This window comes from Podarcis melisellensis (assembly GCF_964234715.1).
Source record: "Podarcis melisellensis genome assembly, chromosome: 4".
Taxonomy (NCBI): domain Eukaryota; kingdom Metazoa; phylum Chordata; class Lepidosauria; order Squamata; family Lacertidae; genus Podarcis; species Podarcis melisellensis.
The window spans coordinates 80443235-80463114 of NC_138531.1; the positions used below are offsets into that span (position 1 = coordinate 80443235).

Genomic DNA, 19880 nt, shown 5'->3' on the forward strand with positions numbered 1-19880 from the left:
TCCTGCCAACCTAGCAGTTCAAAAGCACGCCTGTGCAAGTAGATAAATAGGTACCGCGAAGGTAATGGCATTTCCGTGCACTCTGGCACTCATCACGATCCTCTGTGCACCAGTAGCAGTTTAGCCATGCTGGTCACATGACCTGGAAAACTGTCTGTGGACAAACGCCAGCTCCCTCAGCCTGAAAGTGAGATGAGCGCCATAACCCATAGTCGCCCGTGACTGGACTTAACCCTCCAGGGGTCCTTTACCTTTTACCTATATATTTGGAAGCCGCCCAGATGGCTGGGGCAACTCAGTCAGGTGGGCAAGGTACAAATAATAATAAAACTAGTATTATTCTGAACGTTATTCTATATTACTCTTATGAAGAAAAGCAAGGGAATGCATGTATTTTAATCTCTTTTATTCTGCTGCATGTCTAAATTTGTTAACCACATGTTAAATATCAAGAGTGAGCCATAGCTCAGTATATATATTATCTGTCTAGATCTTTTATGCTGTCTTGGACCAAATATACCATGGGAAACATCCTCTAGAGAAGTCAACCACAGAGATTTTGAAGGAAACTCAAGAGAAATTCTATGGATTGCCATACGTTCCTAATACTGTGAGTATCATATTTCATGCGGATTAATATTTTAAAAGAAAATGAAGGTTAATGGACTTAGTCATGTTCATTAATTTCTGAGTAAAAATTAGTTGAATGCCACCCAAATGATTTTATGTTATCATTTTAAAAAGTTTTTTATCTGTGGAACTGTTTTATATCTGTTATTATATTGTAAATTGCTTTGGGATGACTCATGGGAAGCAATTCGCAAGTGAAATAAATGCCACTAGTAATAATATAGCTTGAGGTGAGGAGTCTAACATTCAAAATAGGAGGGGCAAGTAAAAACGTCCTTGAATAAGACCAGTGACTTGGATGCACCTAAGGTAGCTGTCTGGACCCCAGGCATAGTTTAGGCTTACTGCAAAGCATAGAAAAAATATTGAGACTACTTCAAAATGTTTGGCTGTTACTTCTTTTTCAGTTTCCTAAAGGGTATAATGTAATCATTAGCCTGCGTGCATTTTACACAAGGCTACAAACAGTTTAAATATGCATTGAAGAACTTCTGAGTGTTTTTATAATGTTGTACAGAAAGCAGAAGTGGGTCATTTTAAAGTGAAATATATGTTGTGGTCAGTGTGGCTCTTTCATTCAATTTGCAAACCCAGAAAATTCAAAAATTCAGACTTTAGAGACGCTTGTGAAAACATCCTTTAGGTTTGGAATGCTTGTAACTTGCTGCTTCAGCCAAAGTGGAAAACCCATTTGTTTATACAAATTGTATACCCTTGGATTAACTTTCAACTGGGTCATCTTAAAGTACACTGTAAAACCAGGTTTTACGAGACTGCGTGTAGGAAGAGGAAAATTAAATGAATGTGTAACAAACCCTTTGTGGATTTTTCTGTAAATAGTCTCTGGTTATTGTTTTATAAAGGTGGTTTCATAAACTCAGCATTCATTTCAAAACCATAACAAAGTTAGTACTTTGAAAACCAGCTCATGAATCTTGGATTGCTTTTTTTTTTTTTTTAAAGAGAAGCCCTTTCATTTCTTCATTTGAAATACAGATAATGATCACAAGAAAACTGAATCCCACTTAGGTCCCATTGAAATCAATGGGGCAAGTTAGTTGTGACTAACTGGAGCAATAATTTAGTAGAGCTTAAGCCAACGATCTTCCTTTGAAGTGAGGCCAACAGTTTTCAGGAAACATTTTCCCCTAGCTATTCACAGTTCTTGAAGCAGAATGTTTGGAAGTTGTCAAATTGTAAACCACTTGAAGCTTTTAAGGAAAAACTGACCTCATGAAATCCAGCCCTTTATGACTGTAGCATTAGTGCTTTTTTAGTAATAGGGTTGTGCCAGAAGTGGTTTAGTCATGCTGGCCACATGACCCTGAAAGCTGGCTGTGGACAAACGCCAGCTTCCTTGGCCTGAAAAGCGAGATGAGCGCCACACCCCATAGTGTGACTGGACTTTGACTGGACTTAATCATCCAGGGGTCCTTTACCTTTACTTTAGGTAAAGGTAAAGCTACCCCTGACCATTAGGTCCAGTCGTGACTGACTCTGGGGTTGCAGTGCTCATCTCGCTTTATTGGCCGAGGCAGCTGGCGTACAGCTTCCGGGTCATGTGGCCAGAGCAGCGCACGGAAATGCTGTTTACCTTCCCGCCGGAGCAGTACCTATTTATTTACTTGCACTTTGACGTGCTTTCGAACTGCTACGTTGGCAGGAGCTGGGATCAAACGATGGGAGCTCTCTCCATCGCAGGGATTCGAACTGCCGACCTTCTGATCGGCAAGCCCTAGGCTCTGTGGTTTAACCCACAGCGCCATTTTGGTAATAACGTAGCATTTTGCTTACACATTGAGGGGTTGCTGGCTTCCCCCTTCAGACTACATCCCCCTGCCCTCAAGAGTCGCTCAGGGTGGCTGGAATTTCCTGGGATCCTGTGCAGTGTGGCACAAAGTCTGCAGCCTGTGGGAAAAAATTGGGGTCCCCATCCTCTACTTTCTGTGTGACTGAATGGCCTTCCCCCATAATGTATGGGGAGTTTGGACACAAGCAATATGCATTCTATACAATCTGGGAGCTTTCTTCTGAAGCCTGCAGACCTCATTGACCCGCATATAGCAGTGAGCATATATAGGACCAGGGATGTGATTAGATTTTGCCAGAGCCTGGCTTGGAAATGAATTTCTAGGATACTTAAAAGTGTGCCTTCGAGGAGACGTTAACTTTTAGGAATCCCTGGACTACTCCCTTCAACACCTTTTGCTAACCTGGATCAATATCTGGGTCACAGAAGAGTTCCTAGTCTCTCCATGCTAGCTACCAAAGTGACCTCTCCTCTCCTTCCTTTACTTGTAGCTGCAGCAACTGCAAAAGGGCTTGGGAAGGAAGGGCATTGTCCCAGTGTGCCACTCTTCCTGGGCACTATGGCCATGTGATATGCCTTGGGAAGACTCCAGTTCCCAAGAGCCACCGCTCTTTCAGCCCTGACATGCAATAATCCATTAAAAAGCTATAATTAATAATTCAAGGACCATATGGTATCTTTCCAGAAACACCTAAGTGGTTAATTGAATGTGAAATTCCTTTCCTCTTCTCCAATATAAACTACTACAAAAATATTTATATCCCTTGTCTTGCTGGGTTTATTTATGAGTTGGTAATAAAAACACAGAAGTGTTATAAATTGAAAGTTTAATCTCTCGTTTGACTCACTTTTCAAAATCTCAGGGTGCTTTTTTTTGTTTTGTTTTCTTACTTTCCTATTCCTGACTTTAGAATACCCCCCCTTCCTGTATTATTTTAAGCTGCAACTGTACACACTTACCCGTGTGTGCACAGTTCACATACGTTCACATTAGAGTTGGACCTAAATTATTTATGTAATTATTCATTGCATTTATATCTCACCTTTTCACTAAGGAGTTCAAGGTGGCATTCTTGGACCATCCATCCCCATTTAATCCCCACATCAATCCTGTGGGGTAGGTTAGGCTGAGAAGCTGTGACTGGCCCAAGGTCACCCCATGAGCTTCATGGCTGAGGGGGGGATTTGAACCCTAGTCCCCCCCAGGTCATAGTCCAACACTCAATAACTGTTACTCTACACTGGCTGTGCATAGGTTTGCGCTGTTAAAAGGCAATTTTGCAAGTTAGCAGAAAATGGAAAAAGATACTTGGGGCCATATGTATTTGAGGGGATTGCTGATGACCCATTCTCCCATAAGGCTTAAATGGAGGCTTAAATCCACCGTCTATGACCAAGAGGACATAAAAATGTTAGGAGGGCCTTGCTGGCACAGAACAAAGGCCCGTCTAGTCCAGCATCCTCTCTCCTGCAATGGCCAACCCCATGCTTTTGTGAACCAGGGCATGAAGGCAGCAGCCCTCCCCTGCTCTTGTACCATATGGCCACCGTGGCTAGAAACAATCCCAGTGAGTAGATTGCTTTCCCTACAGGAAAACAGGGCATTTACTGAAGAGGCAGAATTCCCATATTTAAGATACTCTGCACTTATCGCCATCTTTGGGTTATAAAATAGCTAAGAGAAGGTACCTCATTAAACATGTAAGCTTCTTTGAGTTACCAAGAAGACTCTCAGGGAGAATGAGCAACCTAATCACAAAATCTTTACCACTTCATAAACATACAGAACAGGATGACCCACAGGGGATTATAAAATGTTGCAATAACTTAATAATGCTGTTTGCCCATACATTCACACAAAGAGAGTGATAGCATCAGAGGCAACCTTAAGTCCCCATTCCCGTCCCCCCGATCAGAGGCCAGGAAGCAGTTTTGTTGTTGTCTAGTCTAATGGAATGTTGTACAGGGTGGGATTCTAGGAGACTCAAGGACATTTTCACTCTGGGTGGGTAGTAGCTCAGTGGATAGGTTTTCCTTCACTTTCTACCAGATTGCCATCTTTTGGCTTGGGAATGCGGCCCTTGCCAGCAACCGTGGCTTTTATCATTTATTTACTTGTAACTTAACTTGCTTTTACAGCATTTACCTTATTAGTTCACTTGCCTAAGGCATGTATCTCTGGTCTGATTCATCTTGTTCATTCTTGCTTTCTGAAGCATAGCATTCATGAATTTCATTGAGTTTGAAGCATTCATCTCCAGTTGTTATGCTAGAATGCCTTTTCCGTACATCACAAACAGGGCCAGGTTACCTTTAATGAAATGCAATTCTCTTTACAGCCCAAGACGTAGTGAAACAGACCATCCCTTTGCAGGCACTGCATTGCAAAACACAGGGAGGTATTGAACTATGTTTTATTCAGAAGAGACCCATGGAAATTCATGAATGTGGCTAATGTCAATTAACTTCAAAAGGTCTACTATGAGTAAAACTTGATTGAATATCACCGACAATATTCTACAGGCTTCACAATAGTATTACATTGCTGGCACATGCTGGTATGCTTGTCCTTACATTTGCTGTCATGTTACCTGTTCCTTAATGAAAACAGTAAACTAGCCCCAAAACATTTTCATGCATCAAAACATTTTGACGTACAATTAATTATCCTGAAGGAGGCCATACACCCGATTGCCAAGCCGTTCTCTTTAAACCATACTTTATGTGGTACAATACTTTTTTTCTAATTACCCAGGACACCCTTTAAGGATACTGTTGAAGTTTTCATTATGAATGAAGATCAATAGGGAAATGTCCTGTTAGGAGAAATTATAGCTTCTGATTTACAGTCTTGTTACTTCTGATTTGCCTGCCAGCTTAAAATAGTTAAGCCCCATTCTGTCCATATTAATAAACATTCTACTGATGTGAATGAAGATTTGCTTCCATATAAAAGCATTCTGGATCACCTGAAATTAACAGATTTTTTTCATTCTAGACTAATTCTCTATAACTTGAAGGGTAGCAAACTTTTTCACAAACATGTTTGACTAAAAAAAGTTTATTTTTTAAATAATTGGCTCTGGAGTTCTAAAATAACAGCAGGTATCTCTCTCCTCCCCTAAATTCTCAAGCCAATTGAATGAGAGCAGTGCTTCCTGAATAGGCATACACTTGAAGGAATCAGAAAATTACCAAACATTTTCTGACAGTTGAAAAGATTCATGCAAAGCAATTAGTACTTTCAGCACAGCCCTAAGTAGGTCTGTATTAAGTTCTACCATGTTATCTTCAGCTTTAAAATCTCTCTGCTTTTGCAAATGTTAGGTCATAATTTGATGTAGTGATCTCCAACATTTTGCTCCATAATTCCATCAAGATTTGACTAACTCAGACTGCTTACAGCTTTAAAGTTTAACTGACCCCTTTAGATAGCATATGGCTGCAGTTTGCCTCAAAGCTTTTTTGTGTGCTAAATTGAATATAGGGTATTGTATTAATGCACTTATAATTATATTTTATAGTCCTAGAATATAACAAATGTGTGTTTTATTTAAGACTCTTGGCCACAAGAGAGCAGTTAGCTTTTCATCCTTTCTAATAAAAATCATGTATGGGGTTTTTGGAAAACGTTCAGACAAGATAATCATTGGTGGATTGATGGTATGTTGATGGGAAGCAGGCATCTTTAAGTATTAATTTTTGTAGCTCAGTCATGCACCTTTATTTCTGTCTCTTATACTATATGAAAAAAACAGGAAGGAACATGACCTGCAAATGGCATGTTATCACAACCTCTGGGCTATGCTATAGAGCACATCACGATTTAATAAACTCTTGGAATGTTTTCCTGCAGCTTTTTCAAGACTTATTACATATTTAACTGGAGCAGTTGATGTAGTTGAAGACTTCATCAACTTGCTTGCAAGTTAGAAACATGACCTTCAGTAAGGTGTAGGTTTTACTTATTTGTGCATGTAGCTGCAGGCTGGGTGAGTTCCCAAATGGAATTTGAAACATGAGGGTTATTTTTATAGTTGAAAAGATCATATTGTGCAGTGACAGAAATGTGGATTATAAGCCGCAATTGAAATGAGAGTTAAAGTATGAAATGGGAAGAACACCACTCTTTCACACTTCCTCCTTCAGCTCTATAGACTTTTCAGTGCTAAGCTAGGTGGGAGCAAGTATGTGATTCAACAGCTTGCTCTTGGCTGCCTAATCATGGTGACATTAGCATCATATACTGCAGCTGTGTAGTAAGGGAAGTGAATCCTGCAGCACAACCCATTAATCTGCCATACTCTAAATGAATGGTTATAATAAAAAAGTACATGCATGAAAAAGTTCTGTGATGGTAAACAATGCCTTTAGGATGCTGTGACGTGCAAGATCCCCATCCTGTCCGTGTCCATGTCTACACCTAGTTTCATGCAATACAACAGTTTTGTGCGATATCACTGTGGTGCATCTGGAGACTCTGACTGTTGATGGTGCACCAAACTGACTCAGCTTGCAACACATTCATATTTCACACTAGTGAAACAGGTGTTGTCTCACATTAATCAAAGGATCAAGCCAAAAGCTCTTCCCTTGAAATCATTCTGAGGGCTTGGTTGCAATCAAGATTCCTCATGGGAATGCGTTTGTCTGGAATCAGTTGGATGAAGTCACAAATGCCAGGACTTCAGAAGTGATCCACTGCTAATGGAATGCAATAGATAGGTACTCCCTCCTCCTCCTCCTCCTCCTCCTCCTCCTCCTCCTCCTCCTCCTCCTCCTTCTTCTTCTTCTTCTTCTCCTTCTTCTTCTTCTTCGCAACTGGAGTATGGAACTGATCAGTTCCTGTCTTTCCAGTCAGTGCATATAGCAGCAAACCTGTGGTCCTATTGTTAGTCAAGAAAAAGGAGGCTAACACAGAAGAGAAGGAGGTGGCACTCCTACTCCCTTTCATTGCCTTTTAATAACAATCTACAGTCTCTCACATTAAGTGAGAAGCACCACATTAGGGATGGGAGGGTGTTTCCCCATAAATCAATGTCAATTTATAAGAAGGGCCCAGCTTCAAAAAATGTGTATCGACAGTGATAACATGACTCAACCAATGTCCTATGTCCATTGGGGAGGAGCATGCATACACCTCCCCAAGAATCTTCTGCAATGCTTGCTTGAGTGTAGATATGCTGAGGCTCCTCGTAGGCAAGTCAGTATTGAAAGGGGTTCCTGCAAACTAGTTAGCTGAAAACCACTGCACTAGAAGATCAGAAAAATCCTCTTTTAGAGGCTCAGAGAGGGAGAGAGAAATCCGAAATAGTAGGGAAAACATCTATATTCTTTTACACTTTGGTAAGAAGGTCTGTTTGGAAATAATTCAGATCCTGGGCATGTAAAGAATGGTTCCATTGAAACCTTTCAAGCTGAAACTTCAAATCCTCAGATGAAAGACTTATAATAGACTATAATAAAAACCAACATGCTTTATTAATTCAGCCTATATTCCCAATATGTTTTAAATGTGTTTTGTGTGGTGGATTATAGCTAAGGGAGTGGTTTCTTTTTTTTGGGGGGGGGATGTTAAGTTCAAATGTTGTTGCCAAAATACTTCTTCACTGTATGTAGAATAATCAGACTTGAAGGTTAACTCCTTTTCAGATCTAGTTAAGAGGGAATTAGGGTACAGCGTGAAGTTTGGTAACTTAATTTAAAAGCTACAGGACCATTTTCATTACATGTTTTTCTTCTAGTGTAGCATATAACCTGCAAACAATTATAGGAATAATCTAGTCTCTTTGTGTGCAGAGCATGAATTTTGCTTGGTAGGAAGAAAAGAGATGCATTTTCCCATTAATTATTTGACAGACACTGTTTGAGTTCTAGCTTGTTAGCATATACAATCCTGTGCATACTTACCTAGGAGTAAGCTTCACTGCATAGAATCAGACTTGCTTCCAGTTAAATCTACATAGGATTATGCTTCACATCACCTAAAGAATAATGTATTAAATATCTATTCTGTTTTAGAAAAATAAATTCTGAATGAATTGACTAGTATACTAACCCAGCTAGCTTCAAACAGGATTTAAAATAAAACCAAATAAGTGCATTAAAATGTATATATGAATTTGTTCTTTATAAATGCCAAGTAAGGTTTATTATAAATCATTACTAAATGTGCTGAAAACAGGCTCCTTAAAATTCTGTCAATACCCAACATGCTTTGAGAGACAATCTGGTTTTTGTTTTGTTTTGTTTCTGGTGGTCTGCTGCAGGCTTACCTTTCTGGCTTTTATGAAAAGAAAACGCCAACAGTAATTCTAACCAGTCATCTCTGTAAATCGACTCCAGTCTCTGTTCCTCATTAAGTGATTCAAAGAGCTCCGGAGCCTGTGTGCAATTTTTGGGGTGCCAGTTTCCTTGTTTCCACTTGGATTCTGTGGAAACTTGGGCAAGCCAATGATCCTTTTTGCTGGACTCTGCGAAGTCACAATCCAGGAGAGATATGACTCATTTTAATAGCATAGCACTCAGTGCTATTTAACAACAGTACTTAGAGGAAAAATCAAAGCATGAATCATAAATCCCTGACAGTTTATGGACAAATAGCAGCAGAATTACAGATGATGGTAATCTGTTTTAAATATACAAACAAAGCAATGAAAAATGGCATGTTGTGTGTGCATCTCGCCTACCTCTGAGCCTGTATTTTGACATGTGGGAAGATGTTCTGGAAAGCAGGACATGTCTCTGCTGTGATTTTGTTTTTGGCAGACTGTTGCAGGCTTACCTTTTCCAGGTGCAACCTTATATGTACCTAGATGGAAACTAAAACATAGTGACACTTATAACATGTAAACTGTGGTTTTTCTTTAATCCCCCAAAAGAAACAATGATGGATATGATGAAATGCACCTGCAGTTCTCAAGCCAATTGTTCTTTGGTACCTTTTGCACTGTTTATAATAGTTTCTTAAGATTAGAAAAGCTGAGGTGTTACCATTTTGTTTTTTAAAAAAGACTTAAGGGTAATATAACATTTTTTAAACTGATGCTTTAGTTTCATAACAAACTTTCTGAAGAATGACAGGGTTTATTCTTTTCCTCCCCTCGCATACAGGCTTGGCAACTCAGATTCAACCATCTTGTGGGCTATGGGGCCAAGTATTATTCCTACCTCATGTCCAGGGCTGTCGCATCCATGGTTTGGAAACGATGTTTCGTACAGGATCCCTTCGACAGGTACAAAATAAAATAAAATAAAGGCGTGTTGCTGTGCAGTTTCCATCTTTAACATGGTTCTTTTACTTACGATAGCATTTTTTGAAATTCAGGGGTAAAACACAGCAAAGCAAAGATAATTTATTCTCGGTAGAAGTCAGATGTGGAGAGATGAGAGGAGTGGTTTGTTTTAAAGAATTGCAAATGCATTGGGTTCTCCAGCTTCCTATCTGTGTTTATGAGTAGGTAAGGACTGCAGGAAAAGCAGGCTGGAACCTCAGCCAGTGTATGCACACATTCAGGGCACAGCAGAGCAGGAGCATTTTCTGGATGACCAGGGAACCATACTTGCGCTCTTGGTAGATGTCAGCTTAGACCTCTGCCACCCGGTTTGCTTCCCCATCAGAACCCTTTTGTACCTCTTGCTCTGACGTTTGCAGAGTATGATGGAATGGGGGAGCACCAGAGAATAAACCTCCCTCCATTGTCCATGATTCAGAACAGCTAATGACAATAGAGTGCTACGGATTGCCTTCCGCTAGAAGGTTGGGTAGTTGCCATTGTGAAACAAAACCATTTTCAATACGCTTGATTGATTGATTGTTTTCTGAACAGGCCTCCTGTGCTTTTCTTTTTTTAAAACATTTTTTTTACATTGTTTCATTCATTTACATAGTTTATCATTCTTTACAAGACATTCCACATTATACTACCTATCTGTATCTGTGTGTATTTATATATTTTCCTTATTCCTATCTTTGTGACTTCCCTCCATCCAAGCTTGGCTTCTTTTGTTTTTCATTACTTTTATATTGTGTTATACATATTGTTTACATATTCCCCAATAACCATCTTTCCATATTTTAACCTTAACTTTACGAACTTCCATCAGTGCATATCAATATCTTTTGCCATAAATTCTTCTACACATTCCCATTCTTTCCTCAGTTTCTGATTGGATTGAAATCTAATAGCTGCTGACATTTTGGCCAATTCTGTATACTCAGAGTTTGTTTTGCCACTCCCTTATTGAGGGGACCATGTCCCCTTTCCAGTTTTTAGCAGTGAGTATTCTGGCAGCAGCTGTAGCACATAAAAACACTTTTTTTTTGTCATTAGGGATGTCCATTGAGACTATACCTAATAGGAACGCTTCTGGCCTTTTCTCGAATGATGTTTTAAACATCTTTTTTAATTCTTCGTGAATACTACTCCAGAATTTTTTAATTTCCCTGCATCCCCGCCATACATGATACATCGTTCCTTCTCAGGCCTGTGCTTTTCATAGGTGGCTGCCATTGCTGCACTACAGCCGCAAAAGCAGCACCTACTGAAAGGCTGCATGCCTCCATTACAGTCAGTTGTGAATACTGTAGGAAGTTTGTCCCATGTGGAGATTGCCATTCTAACCCGTGGACCTTTAGGACTCTTAAGAAGCAGGCTTGTTCCACTTCATTTAACAAAGACACATATTTTGCACAGCTAAACTTGCCACATCAGAACTCATCAGTGCACACTTGTTGAAGAACCATCCCCAAATGGATGGGAAATGCCTCAAATCAATGAAGGTTTGAGGCAGGTAGAGAATTCTGTAGGGAGTTGAGAAGCTTGGAGGAAGTCTGAAGAGCATGTTCGAGGGGCCTCTCTTCCTGCTAGGAGCAGCATGTTTTCCCAGCTCTGGAGGTAGATTGGGATTCTCTGACTTTACCCTTGACATAGCATGGAAACCTGCACCTGCTTGGATGCCTATCTGCTTACAGAAATGCAGTTCCCATGTGGTGATGCACATGCCAATCATCCATTCCTTCTTAATCCCATTAACTCAACCTGGATTTTTCTAGGGGATAAGTTGCTGTCATTTAAAGAACTTCCTGTCAGTGAGTAACATCGCAGTGTTTAAAATCAAAACCACATGACTATTAATGTTGGAACTGGTCCAGGTCCTTTCTCTGCTGCCTATTTTAGTGTGAATGATACGATTGTGTACTGAAATGTGAAATTTCAGCCTCTGAATTTCTTACAATTCTGTAAAGCAAAGATAACACAGACATGTCACACTTTTCCAATTCAACAATGAAAGCTTACTGTTTGGTGTATGTGTTGCGAGTGGCAACACCAACAAAATGATATGAGATATAGATATATAGATTGCTTTGGTTACAGCTCCAATCTTTCAAGCTTAGCTTGCTCTAGTGTAACTTTATTTATAGTGTGCGTTTCTGAAATGGACATGTGAGTTTGAAGCGACAGGCTTCATTAGATCTTTATCTGCAAGGAATCCAGAGACAGGTGTGACAGGAATCTGAGCTGGTTGTGATTGCAGGTGGCTGTAATAACAATACCATCTTTTCCTTCAGGGCAATGGGTGAACGTTACCGTAGAGAAATGCTAGCACATGGTGGAGGAAAAGAACCCATGCTCATGGTTCAAGGTAATATAAAATATTGTACACTTATTTGGACAAAGACTACTGCTTGTACTTAAAAAACAAAACCCTGCAAAGTAAATTTCTTTACCACTGTGCCCTTTTCGCTGCTCTTTTAGATAGCATTTGCTAAAGGGCACACATGATACAGCCATCCCGTTCTTCAAACTCTTCTTTGCTGAGGAATGAATGGAGCTATCTGCTTTTAGAGGAAGCTGAATATGGGGGCTGGCCCCTAACTTGTCCTCGATATTTTGATAAAGCGAATTAATACAATTTTGAGTAATGTCATGTTAGACGTTAAGTGAATATTCACTTCAATGTGATATTATTTGCAGGTGTAATGGGTAATTGCAGCCTTAGCTGTAAGTTGCTATAACACCAACTTAACGAAACAAGTTAACGGAACCAAAATCATTATGAAGTAATGAAAGGAACAGGACAGCCACATTTTGCCATGGTATTTACAGTATTCCAATTGCCGGTGTTTGAAGGCTAGGAAAGGTGTGGTTAACCCTAGTACTGTAATATGGAAGGTGCAGTACTTCAAAGGAGGCAATTTCCATAGTTGCCCCAGGCTTGGGAGGGACTGAGTCAAAATTACAGTCAGACCTATGCCTAAAATAAATTCACAGGTTTAAAAACAGCAGCTGCCTTTGTTAGATCTCAAGAGCTATGTATTCTGTATATATCACATACATTATAGTCCCTAAGGAACTATTGTCGTTACTGTAGTCATTTGATCCTTGTGTTTTCAAACAGTGGGAATGTTGGCTTGGAGGGTGTGGATTTTTTTATGTGTCTGGTAAATCATGAATTTGTAACATTAGCCTAAGTTTGTAAGACTGAAGAGAGTGTTTCGTAAATATGACTATAGTGCAGGCTGTTCATTGCTCTCAGTGTTTGAGACAATGGAAGTGTTTGCCTTGGACCATTTGATGTTTTGGAAAGGGTGATAGCCCCTGTGCAAAATGAGGATTGCCTGTAATTCCCCAAAGGGACTGTTGTTAAAACTATGTTATGCTATCAGCAGTTCGATAACTGGAGGCTGCAATTGAGATAAGATGGAGAAAATGTTTGATTTAAGTATATCTGACAAGAGACTAATTCAGTTCAGTTATAGGATTGTAAAATGATTATGTTGATAAATTTATCACTGATATGAATATGACATACTACAGTATATACCTGCAATTAGCTGTTTAACCTGGAACTCAGTATGATTTTTAAATTTTTAAAAATTTCATTCATTTTTTTTTAAAAAAACAACAACTTCCCTCTCATTCGTCCCACACATACTACAGGGCTCAAGACGTCCTCATTTTGGCTGTGTTTGTAAACTGTTACCGATTTTTACTTCTAGAGAGAAACAAGGAGCGATGAGCAGTGGTTTCAGGTGCAGGAGAGACGTGGCTTACTGTGAGAAAGCGGGAGAATGGCTGTGAGCAGAACTAGTATTTGGAAACCTTACAACACTGTTTTATCAGTGTCAAATGGAAATTTATTGTCAAGACCGCAAAAAGTGTTACCAAAAGTGAAGGGGATTCGAAGAGTCATCACTGCCATATAGCTGATGCAGGCAGCCGGCTTCTGTAAAAATCTCACAAGTCCATTCCCCTCCGCATCTTTTTTATTGCAGTTCATTTGTGTTTTGGAAATACGGGCTCCCTTAATATTCCTCCTCAGATAACTAAATGCCTGTATTAAAGCATGCCATATTTTTAATCATCTAGGTATTAACTTTTTTTATTCTACCGAAAGGCAAGGTAGCAAGCATGGCCCATGTTCAGGGTGCTTCTTATACTGCCTTTGATGATGAAATATGATCTTACTAAATTTTAATTCTCCTTTTTCTTTTTCTGCACTATTCATCAACTTTCTTTAAGGGCATTCTTGTTCTTACTTGCAGTGTACATATTTTAGGCTTAATTAAAATCACGATGCGCTGAGATCCTAGCAAGGAACTCTTCTAGTAACCGCTTCAAATTGCCTCAAGATCTGGACTCTTTCTTGCCCTGATTGGGTGGTTCTTTTTTTGGGAACTGTAACTGTACATCAAAAAATACCTAATCAAACCAGTTGGCTCTTGTAGAAACTTATTAAAAGGCTCATGTGAAAGATTTCAGTTTTCCTAAATGCGGCAAGTATTATTATTCCAATGGAAACCAAATAGACGGAGGGATGTTAGGATTATAAAGTAATTGTACTAGGTACTCCTACAGTAAAAGGGTATTGCAAGGTTATATTTACATTGGCACTTCTGAGAGTGATTTACCTAAAAGAAGAGCCAAGTTTACACAGAGTGTTTTCTTTGTCCAGGGCAAAACAGTATTGGAAATTTCCTAATTTGACACTTAAAATGACATGAAAAACAGACATCCATATGTTAAACTGCATATATTCAATTGTCTTTTTTTCCCTATGGGAAAGAAAACATACACAAATTCATCAGTGGCTGTTTAAAACCACAGAGGTAAGTACACACATAGGTTATGCTTTCTGATATACAGTGGTACCTCTGGTTGCGAATGGGATCCATTCTGGAGGCCTGTTCGCAACGTGAAAAGCCCGCAACCTGAAGCGCTGTATCTGCGCAGGTGCACGGCACGATTTGGTGCTTGTGCGCATGCATGAAGCACGATTTAGTGATACTGCGCATGCGTGAGCGGCAAAACCCGGAAGTAACCCTTTCTGGTACTTCTGGGTCACTGTGGGATGCAACCTGAAAAAACGTAACATGAAGCAAATGTAACATGAGGTATGACTGCATATCTGTGTATTGTTTACGTATACATATCTGCTGGACGTTTACCAGATAAGTAGGCATTTCCAAATAGAAACATTGTCCCTTTCATACTTAGGGGAGTGGTAAAGTGCTGATTGATCATGTAGTATTTCTAAATCAATTCCCATATAATCTGATTCCATGTTTTTTGGCAGATGTTCTTGACAGCTATATTGGAGTGGTTCGATGTGGCACAATTCCCTTCCACTTCAGGGCTGCCTTGCTTGTGAAATCCGTTTTTCCCTGACCTGTGTTTCCACTTCCCCCTCTTAGGTATGCTTCAGAAATGTCCGTCAGTGGAAGACTTTGTGGATGCCCTTGTTTCAGACTTGGATCAGGATTTTGAAACGTTCTTCATGGATTCTGAATAGCAAGAGAAGAAAATTAAACATTCCGATGAAGAATTTTGAAACGTGTACACATCAACAGTGTACACAGAACTCTTGTGGGTTGCATTGCTGCATCCTCACGAGTGCTTGGGTAAAATAAATGGTTTTTACCTGAAGAGCAGGATGTTTTTTCATTACAGAAAGATCGTCATAGCCAAGGCTTTGAAACGGGTATGCTTTGCATTCCTGTTAACCTATTTGAAAACGTATTCTTATATGAGAACACGTGACAGCTGATAGGCCAGGGTTACCAATAGCATGGGGCAGCCTTATGTAGGTACTAATGGCATGTGCTGTAATGGGCATGGCCAGTGGGTGCCCATGGAGAAGTGCCCAATGGGTACTATCCCACACCTTTCTGTGAGTTCACTGAATGCACTGGGAACTGGAAGCCTCTTTTGTCTGTTTACCCATGATTTTTAAACTAACAGAAAGCAAGTAACATTTGCAAATGGGAAGTGAAGAATTGCCAGCCAGTCAGAAGAAAAGAGGAACAAAAACGGCCTGACCTTTAAGGAGAGGTTGATATGACAAAAATCAGGAAGTGAATGTTTTCATAGCATAAGATAAGCATTATTTATTGCTGATGTCTGTGTATCAAACTGCTGTTTAAACCTTGGAAGCAGGAGCCAGTAGGCAAAACTACAATAAACTCAAGATACCTCAGTCTTTGTTCCCAAACTTTGGATTTTAAAATGCATAATAAATAAATAAAATTCACAATAATTTAGGATACACTTTTCAGTTGTTATAGTGCTAGCCTTAAACCATTTGCTTTGCTTTGTGTTTTTAATTTAAAGTCAGACATTTATCCCACATTTAAGGAGTGTGCTTCAACCATTGTGCCAGTACTAACTCCTGCAACTAAGATGTAATTTGACACATTAATGTTTTGCATTTTGTTTGGCTCTAACTGCACGAGTGTGGAAAAGTCATCAGATTGCATCATCTTGTAGGCATTACATTTTTATGAACAGTAAAAGTCACTCTAAACTAATTGCTCTGGATGGCAATAAAGAATTTTTACAATAAAGATAAAGAAAAGGAATTATCCCACTTACTGGAATATTAACCCAGGGCTTTTCCTTGCTCTTGGAGAAGTTAATTTCTGTAATTCTCTGTTGGAAGAAGGAAAGTTTATCGAGGTTAACCGTTATTAAAAGAGCCCATATACTAGGGCCTGGTTTGCACATCATAATAAACCAAGGTTATCTAAATACCAATTGATCAAACCATTGTGTAGTGTTTTGTGTGAACCCTTACAAGTAGCTTGATTCTGGTTTGTTTACTTCCAACAAATCACAGCCTGAAACTGTGGTTTGCTGCTGACTTACAGTTTGTGGTTTCAGTTGCCTTGGCATCGCATGTTTGCTTGACCACCTCACCCCAGATGCTCTCTAAACTACAAAGGCAAGTGCAGCTGGAAAAGAAACCAAACTTTGGAGAAGCAAACCATGGTTTCTTTGATCATATGTGAGACTACTTGTGGTTAAGTCATGGCTTATTAAAGAAGCCATGGCTTAGAAAAAAGTAGCAACTGTTTATTGAGATTTTTACATCTATTTATGAGATGTTCCTCCACATGAATGTATGGCACCTGTTAGGAAAAAAATTGAGTTCTTTGATGGTAGAGGTGGGGCTCTGTTTTACTTCCTACTATAGTCTGAAGTACAAATGATGAATATACAGGGCAAGGCTTTTAATCTGCAGCACCCAAACTCTACACCCTCATGTATGGAAGGTTAGGCTAGTCCCTTTCCAGTTGGTGGAAGATGGTGTAGACCATGTGGCAACAGACCTTCAGTATTAGACCATTTGTGCCATCCAACTGGTTTGCTGTTTAGCTCTGCAGCTGGTTGTGCTTTGTGTATATGTGTTGCTTATTTTTTATTATTATGTTTCTTTTAAAATCTACGTTTATATGCACCTCTCTTCCATGGAGCTGAAGCTGGCATACAGAAGGTTCCCAGATGGCCTTCTCCCCATGCATTAACTCAGACTGAAACCTGCTTAACTTTAGCAAGGTTGCTTCAGGACCATATGCTGTCATCTTTCAAATGTTACAAAAGATTTGTCAGTTCAAATTATTTTTATCTATGAAATTTACATGCACTGAAACTAAATAGCAACCATGGTCAAATCCTTTGCTAATGTATTGTTTTGTTGTCTTACTCAAAAGGAAACGGTATTCTGAAAAGATTTCTCCGTCATCTGCTAGCTTTAAAAATGCTTCCAGCTGTTCAGATGTCATAACTACGTTAGCTATTTATTCTGTGCAGATTTACAGAGATCACTGAAACTGGCTTGGTTAACATGCAACAAAAGCCATGATCTAAAACATTGAAGGACTTACTGCAAATGAGCAGTGTGCTGACGGATGCTGTTCATTTGCTCCCGCCCCCATGCATTGCAAGGGTGGAAACAAATCAGATGATTGGCTTAGTGTTATGTGCAAATGGACACTCACAGCTTGTTTGGAGAGAAACAAGCAGCGGCTTGCATGTAACTTAAGCCAGAGCTCTAGGTTGTTTCCTCTCCTATGCAGTCCAGGGAGGAAGGGGTTGTGTGTGAATGAGCAGCCTGCATAAGCAGGCTGTCCATTTGCAACAAGCCACGGTCTTCATATTACATATGTTGGGAAATAACTAGGGAATACCAATTAATTCTGAGGTTCCACATGTGTGGGAAGCAACAAAAGAAAAAATGGCTGACTGCTTGAATTCAAAAAGAGTGGTGCTTGACTCACCCTCTAGTCAAAAGAACTCTCAGCACTCAAATATGCAGCATTTGCAAAGTGCAGGACATCTAGGTTGTTAGACCTTTTAAATGTCCCAGTATTAAGTGCTCACAATGTGCTCCCCACATCTCTATCCCTCTGGCAGTGAATAGACTACAAACTTAAATAAGTTTAAATGCTTTACTTACAGTAATCAAAGGTCTCACTCATCCATCATAGAATTTTAGAACTGTAGAGTTGGAAGGGACCACAAGGATCTTATTCTCAGAAAGTTCTTCCTGATGTTTAGTCAGAATCTCCTTAACTTGAAGCCATTGGTTTGATTCCTACCCTCCAGAGCAGAAGCATCATTCAATGCTACAACAGAAACAACACAAGTAAAAACTTCTTAAGTACAAAAAGTATCTTTAAACATGGAGTCTGGGCATGGGAGCTCAATCATAATATGTCTGGTTAGTTACATGGTTCAAGAAGAAAAGAGAGGGAGAGAACAGGAAAATAAAAACTTTATGTCCTTCCCCTCTCTGGGGTTGACTGGTCATGACCAAGCTCAGCCTTTTCTAGCAATTTACAGCTCTGTGGTCCTTAACACCTACATTTACTAGCTAGCACTGTCTTACTGTCTCAGTTGGGTTCTCAGAAGGGCATTTATATAACTGTCCTTTACTTTTAATATTGTCATTTGGTGCAAAGGGCTCTTCAATGCAGTTTTTCATTAAAAAGGGCAAACAATGAAACACTCAACATCAAAACGTGAAAGTCATCTATTAAAATTATGAAACCAATATCACAACCAATAAAAGCAATAGCAGGAATCTTAAAATAGCAGCAGTAAGAAGTAACAACACTCTCAATAACCCAACCATATAAAACAGCAGGTGAAACAGGCTAAAAATGGTTAAGGATGAATTCTAACTATGCCTGCTTCTAAGTTCCATTCAATTCAAGGAAGGAAGGTTATGCTGCTGAAACCAAACAGATCTGGCCCAGTAAGTGTCACCTTGGAATTGCATGTAAGCTGCTGGATCTGTGTGTGTGTGTTTTACATCCCAATGATTTCAGTGGGATAATCATCCAGCAAACGCTTAAATCTCTCCATTTGAAACCGCTGGATCATGCTCTTAAAAGTCTCCGAGTTCCTTTGAAAGGACATGTCTTTTTGCAGCAGCCTATATACCATGCCTAAGTGTCAGATCCAGAAGGAAAATTGTTGCAACACTTTCCATTGGAGCCTCTGGGAAATACAGGTGAACTAACAACTTTTATGCCACACTAAAACCCTCAATAAAATAAGTTATATCAGATTAATTGATACTAGGCAGTGGTAAAAGGTGTTTATTGCAGAGTGGATGTTTACATTATGGTTTATTATGGCCTTTGAAAAAGCACTGGGCAAAGAGAGTAGAGCAACTGCTCTAAATGGCATAGGCTAGAGGGTCCTACCTCTTGTGTATAAATTAGGCTGAACCTTCCATAATGATATAAAACAAATATCTAAATAATATGGCTTGCAGCCCACCCACCAGAAATCATCTCCCGTACAGCACATTGGGGAAATGGGATTTTGCACCTTGGGCTTCAACCGTAGCATCCAAAAAAAGCCAATGAGCTCATTAGATACTATGGTTACCACCTTCTCAAATGGCAGCTAGGGATGAAATTTTCTGAAAACCCACATGAAAGCTTATCCACATAGTTTCAACCCCCCCCCATCCCTTTCTCTTCCTTGAGGTCAATGAGAAGTAAGGGAGGTGTTTGTTTGTTTGTTTGACCAGTTCCGATAAAGATAGGAATACTTTTCAATCCTTTTCCGCGGTGGCTCCCCTTTCGTGAATTGCTCTCCCCAAGGACACTCACCTGGCACCTTCATTACATGGCTGTAGGCGCCAG

At 39.7% G+C, this 19880-nt stretch overlaps 1 protein-coding gene across 2 annotated transcripts in view; it reads left to right on the forward strand.

Annotated features, from left to right (window-relative positions):
• MIPEP (mitochondrial intermediate peptidase) overlaps positions 1-16485 on the forward strand; it is a 52263-nt gene extending 35778 nt beyond the window's left edge. For both annotated transcript variants that reach the window (XM_081909358.1, XM_081909359.1), the window contains exons 16-19: positions 491-610; positions 9554-9675; positions 12012-12085; positions 15138-16485. In XM_081909358.1, the coding sequence (XP_081765484.1) occupies positions 491-610; positions 9554-9675; positions 12012-12085; positions 15138-15235 (414 nt within the window). In that variant the 3' untranslated portion in view covers positions 15236-16485. The remainder of the gene's footprint in view (positions 1-490; positions 611-9553; positions 9676-12011; positions 12086-15137) is intronic.
• The last annotated feature ends 3395 nt before the right edge of the window (positions 16486-19880 follow it).